Source organism: Coturnix japonica, chromosome 1 (assembly GCF_001577835.2).
Source record: "Coturnix japonica isolate 7356 chromosome 1, Coturnix japonica 2.1, whole genome shotgun sequence".
Classification (NCBI taxonomy): domain Eukaryota; kingdom Metazoa; phylum Chordata; class Aves; order Galliformes; family Phasianidae; genus Coturnix; species Coturnix japonica.
The window spans coordinates 71,110,609-71,119,934 of record NC_029516.1 but is presented as its reverse complement, the minus strand read 5'-3'; the positions used below and the strand labels follow the sequence as shown (position 1 = coordinate 71,119,934).

The 9,326-nt window shown below is 47.0% G+C and overlaps 1 protein-coding gene across 2 annotated transcripts in view; it reads left to right on the top strand.

Annotated features, from left to right (window-relative positions):
* Positions 1 to 1,468: 1,468 nt before the first annotated feature.
* Positions 1,469 to 9,326, top strand: part of SIDT1 (SID1 transmembrane family member 1) — a 35,042-nt gene continuing 27,184 nt past the window's right edge. Inside the window, exon 1 of one of the 2 annotated variants that reach the window (XM_015874408.2) lies at positions 1,469 to 1,935. In XM_015874408.2, coding sequence (XP_015729894.1) covers positions 1,756 to 1,935 — 180 coding nt within the window. In that variant the 5' untranslated portion in view covers positions 1,469 to 1,755. The remainder of the gene's footprint in view (positions 1,936 to 9,326) is intronic. The other variant, XM_015874418.2, reaches the window with a different exon arrangement.

The window sequence follows — 9,326 nt, the reverse complement described above, 5'->3', positions numbered from 1 at the left end:
TTCCTTTGCAGAGATAACTGACTTAGGAAGTGCTGAAAGAAATAGATGAAACATTTGGACTTTAGTAGGGCTTTTGTCACTGCCTTGAACACCGTTCTCATAAAAGCAAACAGGGTTCCAACTGGAATTAATATGAGAGGAGTGTGTGATTGTACAGCAATTCCCAAAATGTAACTGTGGATATTTTCCAGACAGTAGGAAGGTATAACAAATTAACAGATCTGACGTGTCTGCTAAGATGGATTATTTTAATTAGTGAGTTGGATGATGGAATTGACCTTGACTTTAACTCAGAATCATGGTGTCATTAAGGTTGGAAAAGACCCATCCCCACTATGCCCAGTAAATCATGTTGCTCAGTGCCACATCTACATGTTTCTTCAACACCTTCAGGGATGTTGAGCCCACCATCTCCCTGGGCAGCCCATTCCAACACCTCACCACTCTTTCCGAGAAGAATTTGTTCCTAATATTCAACCCAAGCCTCCCCTGGTTCTACTTAAAGCACAACACTGCAGGCCAGAAGGCACCCTTGGTGTTGGAGCGGCCATCATCCTGCAGATCTCTCACATGGGGGGCTTGTCTTAATTCTGTTGTTTCTTAGGGCTCTGACAGAAGGCAGGGTGACTTGAATGGCAGCCCTCTTGGAGACTAAAAGAAACCACTGACCATCGTTGCATTTGTTTGCTCTTGGCAGAGGTTGAAGAGAATGCCCAAAGATCAAAATAACAGCATAACGTAAGCTGAGCCGTTCTGCTGAGCTTTACAACTTCTCCTCTGAAGAGCGACCCTCAGGAAGTCACTCAGCCTTGAAAGGAAACCCCACTGCTCAGACAGCCTCTGCGGCCAAAGTCAACGTAACTGGAGAATGCAGGCCGGCTTTATAAAATCATGGCTTCTATGAATTTGCCTTCAGCCTGAAGAACCCTTCAGGTTGCTTTCTGGTAATGCTCTTTGACTTAGAGGTGCATCCCTCCGCCTTGGGGTCTGACACATTTATCAGGCACGTTTTCAACGGAACATAAGAGGGGAAAGGAAGGGGAAAGAGACCGTTGGCCTAACAGTATCACGCTCATCTGGCTGAAAAGGTTGAGTATCAGTGGTTTTTGTAGCAGTTTCATGAACTACTTAAATAATGTAGGATGGAACGAGGTGCTCTTGAAACTAACGGAATGAGATTTTGCTGCAGCCTTTCACACCTTCAGAGCTGTGAGCAGCCAAGAAGAAAGGTCTGGGATGGTTCAATGCAAAACACATTCCAAGCACACATCAGCACTCCAGCAAGCTGGCAGAGCGCAGGGATGACAACGCGGTGGGCTGGGGGTGTTGAAGCCCCACAGATCCACTACCATAGCACTGTCCACACATACCCCTGTGCCCCTAAACTCACAGCACACGTCCCAAAGGTGTAAAAGCTCCCTGACAACCGACGGCGAGGGCCGGCTTAGAATTTGGGGCCGGGCACACGGAGGAGACCCTCCTCCCGGGGCCAGCCGCCTGCCTCCCTTCCCTCCTTTTCTCCTCCCTTCTCTCCTCCCGGCGGCCGGTTGGCGGAGGGTCCATTCCCGGGGCAAGTTGCTCGGCACCCCCGGGCGGGGAGGAGGGGGAGGTGGGTGTCCGGGCCTCGCTGCCTCCCGCCTCCCCCACGCCGGTGCGTGTGGCCGCGATTCTCACTGCAAATAAAGTGCCCTAGCGCCCGCCCTGCCGGGGAAAGGCGTACCGGGAGCCGCTCCGGGCGGCGGCACACGCGGGGCTATGGCCGGGGGGGCGGCCGCAGCCCCCGGGGTGCTGCTCTGCGCTTTGCTCTGGGCAGTATCTGCAGCGGCCCCCGGGGGCAGCCCCGCTCCCGGAGCCTTCGGCCGTGTCTACCGGGGAGCTGTGAACATCAGCGCGGAGCGGCTCTACGCCTTCGCTTACAGCAGCGAGCCTGGGCAGGTAGGAGCTGGGAGGCGGCCCTGCTGCCTTTGCTATCCCGTGGGTGGGGGGGAGCCGCCGTGAGGGGAGAGCTGGGTAGAGGCTTAAAGTCCGGGTGGGAATTAGGAGGGTAAGAGCACAAGCTTAAGAAAGAAAGGGGCTGAGGCAGAGGGTTTGGGGTGTGTGTGTGTGTGAAGGGAGTAGAGTTGCTTAATAAGCTTTTTTAAATACCATTTTTCATGCTTGAGCGCTACTGCAGGATCAGGGTTGCCCAGAGAGGTTGTGGATGCCCCGTCCTTGGAGGTGTTCAAGACCAGGTTGGACGGGGCCCTGGGCAACCTGATCTAGTAAATGTGTATGTTTGGTGGCCCTGCCAGGCAGGGGGGTTGGAACTACATGATCCTTGAGGTCCCTTCCAACCCGGGTCATTCTGTGATTCTGTGGTGCTGTCTTTCCCCGGGGAGGTGAAATGGGGTTGCACAGGTGAGTTCGGGATGTAGGGAGCTGCGGGGCAGTGCTGCTGGGGAGGCACTGCTGTTAGCACTGCTGTTGTGGGGGGAAGAAAGCATGGCATTCGTGTGTGCTTAGCTATTGCAGCTTTCCACTTCTTCTCCCCCCACCTCCTTTTTATTTATTTATTTATTTTTAATTTAATTTTTATTTTTAATATTATGTTGATATAAATAGCTAAGTGGTACGTTGAAAACTCTGCCCCCTTTGTTTGGATTGGGCGCTAATTACTGGGTAAAATGCTTTGATTTTTATCCAAAAGATAGCGAACCATACAAACTAACCTACCCTCCTGCCCTTGTCGGGTAAAATGGAAAACATCCCTTTTTCCATACTGTGTTTCTAATTTTTTTTAGATCTTTTTTTTTTTTTAGTATGAAAGGAGTTGGTAGAGAACACGATAACGAGAGGGAAATGGTTTGGGGGAAGTGGTATGTACTTCTGATAAGGCTTTGCTTTACTCTGCAAGACTATAGATCCATTTAAAGACCTGTCCTCTCTGTGTTACAGCGTAATAAAATGCATCTGGTATTTATGGAGCAGGAATTTTGTTTCAGGACTGATGCAAGAGACCCAGCCCTGTTTTACTTAACTACTGGGTTCTCACCGCTGGACACAAGAGGCCAAATACAGGCTTTGAGCATGAACCCTCCTGTAGAAGCTTATGGTGTGAACTGTGTTTTCCAGTATTGTTGGTGCTACTAAGGCCTGTTAGCAGACCAAATGATATCTAGGGCTTGTTAGCAGAGACGGAATACAACAACCATTGCCCCATTTAAGTGGAAACTTCAGGGCACCGAATCTCTGTGTTCCTGTATGCTGAGTTGGTCAAGAGCACATCTAAGAAAGGAAGCATCTGGCTTGAGGCCTGATGTTTTCTTTAATGCAGAACTGTCCAAACACTGCTGTGGATGTGTTTGAAGAGGACCATGCAGCAGTTCCTGCTGGTCTGAGAGAAAGAACCACCTAACAGTAGACTGCCCCAAGAGGCTTTCTGGTAAGGGCTGTCTAAAAGTTGCTTAGTGAGAAGCCCTGCAAACACTGCTCTTGAGCTGAACCAGTGGAAACCTGCATGAAGGTGCCTGGCTTAATCAGGATAACCAGCAGCAGGAGTGTAGCCATGGCTCTGAGCCGATGTGAGGCAAATCTGACCTGGAGCTGGAGGCAGGTCTCTCCTGGGGTTCCTGCATCTTGCTGGTGGCGATTGCTCAAAGTTTGGAAGCTGAATGGTGGAAATCCTGACTTTAATCAGGAATTATGCTCTTGTGGACAGGCTTTCTTGTGCAAGAGTTGTGAAGGTACTTAGGGCCAGGCTGTCCACTCAATAATTGTTCCTTCTGGAGGCTGTCAAATCCTACAAAAACTCAGTGTAGTGGTCCTTCTACTGTAGTCTGTAGCCTCCAACTTCTAGCAAGTAGAGGCATTGTTAACCAGCTGCCTGTCACTTGCAGAGTCTCTGCTCTTCCTGATCCTTTCAGGCTTCTCCTGTCCCTGTGCTGGTGGCAGTTCATCCAGAAGCCTCTTATACCTTAAGGCAGATATCACATGGAACATTAACCTCAGCTACAGGAAATTTATTTGAATAAAGAGCGTTGTTTCATGTATAAAGGCTGCAGTGCGTGAGTTTAATTGCTTTCCCTCTGAAGCAAAGACAGACCTGGCTTTGAAATGGGGATTTGTTTTGCTGATGCTGTGGGTTCTGCTTCTCTCTCTTGTGAGGTCAGGCCTTCAAGGCAGGGGACAACTTTGAGCCAAGGACAAGGCACGAGGGCTGTTTGTGTCCCATCAGTCTGTTCCAAGTACTCTGCTCTCGTGCTGTAGCTGCCAAGGCATGTCTGAAAATACAGCTGGATAGAGCAATGCTTGAACAATGGGTGAAGGAGAAAGTAAGACCACTGCTCCTGTTTTGGTGCTTCAAGGACCTGTCACTTCTTGAGAAGTTGTGCTTGCCTGATCTCAAAGGATGTTCCTTATCCACGTGGTCCTCCTTATTCCTGGGATGCAGTTATAGTGTACTAGGGAGGGGGAAAAGTAAGTCCTGTCTGATTGTTCACTTTGTATACGACTACTCATGAGTAATGTGCCACTCAGGGCAGGCAAGTCACTTCCCTTCTGTGTGTCCTTTTCTCTGAGTGTAAAAAATGAGAATCAGAGTATTTATATGCTGACCTTGTCACCTTGATGAAATTTATGCATGTATAAACTGTCAGAACCTCCTAGGTGTTGTGCAGAAGAGGAGGAGCACAGCCAACTCTGCTGCAAGAGACTCCTAGCACTGGCCTTTGATGTGTCCTTCCTCATTCTTCCCTGATGGAAAGTCTTCATTTATTATGGGGTCTTTTAATTGCTTTCCTAGTTCTCTTTTCTTCCTTCTAGCTGCACTTTGAAGATTTTGCCTCTGCACAGCTGTTCATTTAATGTTTAACTGCAAGTGTAATGATAATAATGGAACCAGCTGTTCCTGCCACGATGCACCCATGCTCTAACAGGAAAGATGCTATAGTAGTGGACAACTAAATGGGCAAGTTTTTGTCTTAGTGTTGTTTGAACTGGAGATGTCCAAGATAGGGCGAAAAATGAAAGAGTACACTTAGGAGCATCTCAAATTCTACGTATTCAACATGTCCCTTCTTGAGAGAGATGACAATATTGATATGCTGAAGCTACCTGTGCAGTGTGTGTGCACAGAGGTTTCCTGTTGCTGCTGTTGACTAGAGAAGGATTTATGTGACAAGCGAGAGGACCTGCTTAGTTCTACTGTTGCAGTAATACAAGGGCTTCCATAAACTCAACAAAGGCTTGGAGCAGAATTCAATGTGAGCTGTTCCCTCCGCTGCTGTAAACTCTGTCAGTTAGTGCTGGATAACTTGCTGGAAATGCAGATGGTGCTCTTATTGCAAATGTGGGTAATTCTTGTAACAGATCTTAAGTGATGTAGGGGAGCATCTTGAGGAAGAACGCTGTTAGAGACAATGTGGTTTTCTAATTGGCTAGACAGCTGATTGCATCTTTTGATGGATACCTGTATTTAGAAGATGAAGAATCTCTTGAGAGAACAAGTTTCCAGCTTTCCTTTTTTAGGCAAAACTGCTGCCATCTAGACAGAGCGCATGGACGTTCATGCGTTGCATCTTGGCTGTGATGAGCTCAAAAGCTGAGCTGTACCTATTCTAAGGGAGTGAGTGGGTGATATTTTCTTCCTACTCCTCCCTTGCTATGAGTAGGAACAGAACCCCAGCCTTGGTTCCCATATGGCTCAGCCTCGCTTTAAGCTGCCATTGGCAGCAAGCTCAGCTTGGGCTTCTCTGCTTAACAGTTGTGCCATGTGAGGATGTGCAGCCCTGGAATGATACTTTCTTATGTGGAGTCTGTATCAGGGGTGCTGAGCAAAAACTTCTCAGAGAATGAGGGAGAGGGGCTGTGTGTTGCTGTGAGACTTGCTAACAATCATTGCCCTTCCCATCTGCAGTCATGTAAGAAGAAAGAAGTTGACCAACCCAAGACAAAATGGGAAACAACACCAGCAAGAACAGAATTCTTTCAAGTAGATGCCTTAAGTTCTGTGACCTGGTAGAATCCTGGTGCAGCTTCTGAGCTGCTTTTAGGCTGCATGTGTAGGACTTTGGGCTGGAACCAACTACTTGAAGTATTCTCTTGCTCTCCTGCTTGTCTTCTCTGTGATGTTAGTATTGGCTCCAGCCCAAGTTTCAACCCACAGCTCTACTGTGCATGCAGTAAAATTTTAGTTTCCTGTTTGGAGACTGTTGAACCAGGGCTATAGGGAGGGGAACAGGTTAGGTTCTGTCTTTGCCCTAATGCTGAATGGAAGCTCATGAGGATGCAGGTAAAAATCAAATAACTTGGGAAGACTGCAAGCTTTTGAGTGAGATCTCTGAAGGCCAAGAGAGCTCCCATTTTTGCAGGGTATCCAGGTTATGAACACTGTTGCATTTTGGTTGCTGCATCCACTGTGCTCACTGCAGGGCACTTGAACCTCAGATCCTCAGCTCACCATTTTTGGAGCCTAATGTTAAATTAAATGCCTTGTGAAGCATAAACAAGGCACCTAAAACCAGGAAAATCAAAGAGAGTTATAATCTGTGGTGTCTGAAACCTAGAGACGTTTGACAGAATCCCTTTGGAACAATTTTTGCCTGTGTTATTTATTTTCATGAAAGAAAACAAACAATCTCTGTCCCTCCCCAGGACGGGGATTACTTTCCACTGTGGTCTCTTACTGTATGGAGTCGTTCCAAAAGCTCTTGATTACAAAAATCAGTAAAAGTGAACTGGGAGAAATGATGCAGGGATCTGCAGCAGAAAACCTGGTCTTTAAGGCTCCAGCTCTGGCAAAAATGGGATGACTCAAGTCTTTCAGTCTTTAAATGGTTTCTATTTTTTTATTTCTTTGGTGGGGTTGTTCTGTATTTAAAATCAAAGAGGATCAGGTTCTCTCATCTGTGTCTCCCTGGTGTTTAGATTTAGGAGGGGAAGAAAAAAAAAAAGAAGCCCTGAAAAAGAGTAACTTTATCAAAAACTCCTCTGCTGGTTTGAATTCTTTCCAAGAACAGTGTAATGATTTATAACACAAACATTTGCTCTGTAAGTGAAGGCTGAAATGTCCTTAGATAACTTGTGCAGAAGTTGTTGGGTAGGAAGGTATTTCTCTTCCCATGCAGACCTCGTGTGCTATTTCAGGGGATATTCAAGGAATGAAAGTGCAGCCTGTAAAAGCTGTATTGCAAGGGTGTGCCATCTGCTCAGTTGGAGAACATGGTTTAGCATGCTTGCATAAGTGAACATTATTTCCTGCCCCTGTGTGCTCTTATAGAAACACAGAGGATTTCAGAAACAGCCCTCTTAGCTCTGTCTATGCTGATGTTTCTGTTTGGATGTAGAAATATTCCAGTGAGGTTTAGAACAAATGTACAGTGGTTAAATAAGAAGAAAACATGGAGGAGATATAATCCCTATCAGTGTGACTGAGGTAGAGAATTTAGGATCAGAACAAGATGTTTGTATTGTGATGGTAATCTCCAGAGTTACCGCTGTGAGTTTGTGCTGGGGGCAAATTCAGAAAGGTTATAAATCACCTTTGTTTAAAGGGTTGTTCTAGTTCAGAGTTCCAGCTTCTGTGGGTAGGGAAGATGCTGTTTGTTAGAGAATAGTTTGCTCCATAACCAGTGTTCAAAGAAGGATTTCTTTCCTTCTCTTAAATGCCTCCCTGAAAATTGAGGGTACTCAGTAGTAGATAACTATTTCACACAGTGTGGCAACTGCTAGTTGTTGGGTTATTTTCTGCTTGTCCTAGAGTTTCCCTAGTAACATTGGTTTGAGAATGTAATTTAAAGAGGGGAAAATATAAATATTAGTGTGTTTGCTATTTGTCTTCCTTCTATTTACGCTCACAGATAGTTTTGCAAACAAGTGAACTCATGAGAACGTCTGTGTCAGACCATAAATCTGCACTGAGCATATTTACACCAAGTGGAACTTCCAGATGAAAGCATTCATCCTGGAACAATTACATGAATGTGACTGAAATATCCGGAGCTCAAAGGAGACTCTGGATGTTTTTGCCTTCAGGAGTAGTAAATGCTCAGATCTTGAAGCAGGAAGGAGGTTCTGGATCTGCAGTCACACCTGTAGTTATTTTCTGTCAGGGTCTCTGCTTCCCCCTGTTGGGCTGGCCGTGGGAAGAGCAGACAAGCTGGACGCTAATGATGTGCTTCATTCACCACCTCAGTTGTCTAGCCTCCCTGCCTGAACCCTACTCAACTTAATATCACAATCTGTATTAAAAACAGGGCGCTGCTTCCTTGTGCACCAGCAGAATGCAGCAGTTCAGAGCCTTCTGTACATGGATCCTGCCCTGAGACCTCCCTCTGTAACCAACAGGCTGTGTTTGCTCGCTGTCCGTGTTCCCTGCCCACTGGTTTGGCTCAGTGCCTCACCAGGCCCATGATCAGGTGCCAGTGCAACGTGGACAGAGAATTCCCAAAGGTGCTGCACAGAGCAGTTTGTGCGCGGGTGCTGTGAGGAATGTGGCAAAGCCCAGACACGATCCACGAGTGTTGCTTAGTGTGAGGTGGTGGGAAGGAATCCGGTGTTCTCAAAAACCCCTTTGCTTGCAGCAAAAGCTGTTGCTGCAGCCCTCCCGCCTGCCCATAAATTCACAGCCGTGCAGTCTTAAGCTGATGTGTAATCTCTGTGGGAAATGTAGGCTTAATAATCAATCCAAGGACTCTCTCATGTCAACAAGAGCTTAGTTTATTTTGCTTAATGTTTGCAGCCATGTTGGTCCTACTCAGCTGTGAGAGTTTGGAACCAGCTCCTTCTGCCTGTTCCCATCTAGAGAAAGGAACTCAGATGTGTGGGGTTGTTTGTTTCTTTTTTCTTTTCTCCCTTTTATTTTTTCTCCCCCTATCTCCAAGGTGATAGAGTCAAAGCGCAAATATTTGTCTTTCCTGGTCTAACACATTTTAATATAGTGCTGAGAACTTGCTCTCTATTCAGCCAACTGCTCTGTCCACCTTGAAACGTGAGGGGGGGATGGGGTGGTGGGAAAAAGAACAGTGCAGGAGCTCAGCAATGGGAAGGGATGCATGGAGGAAAGCCTGCAGAGCAAAGGACAGCACTGTGGCTGTTGCTGAGGTGTTAGTGCAGGGCCCAGCCTCCCAAGGAAGATTTGCTGTGTGAGGTTGTTTCCCAAGGTCCAGCGTGGCCTGTTCCATCTTGAACCAACTGCAGGCATCTGCAGGAGGCGTGGATTTTACCTGGGAGAGTATGAATGAAATACTGTGACAGCCTCCTTGCTTGTACATGGGGAAGGAAGAGGTAACTGGTTTCCTGTGGTACTAGGAGCTGTCTGGTCCAAGGCCAAGTCCTTCAGCAGTGGTTGT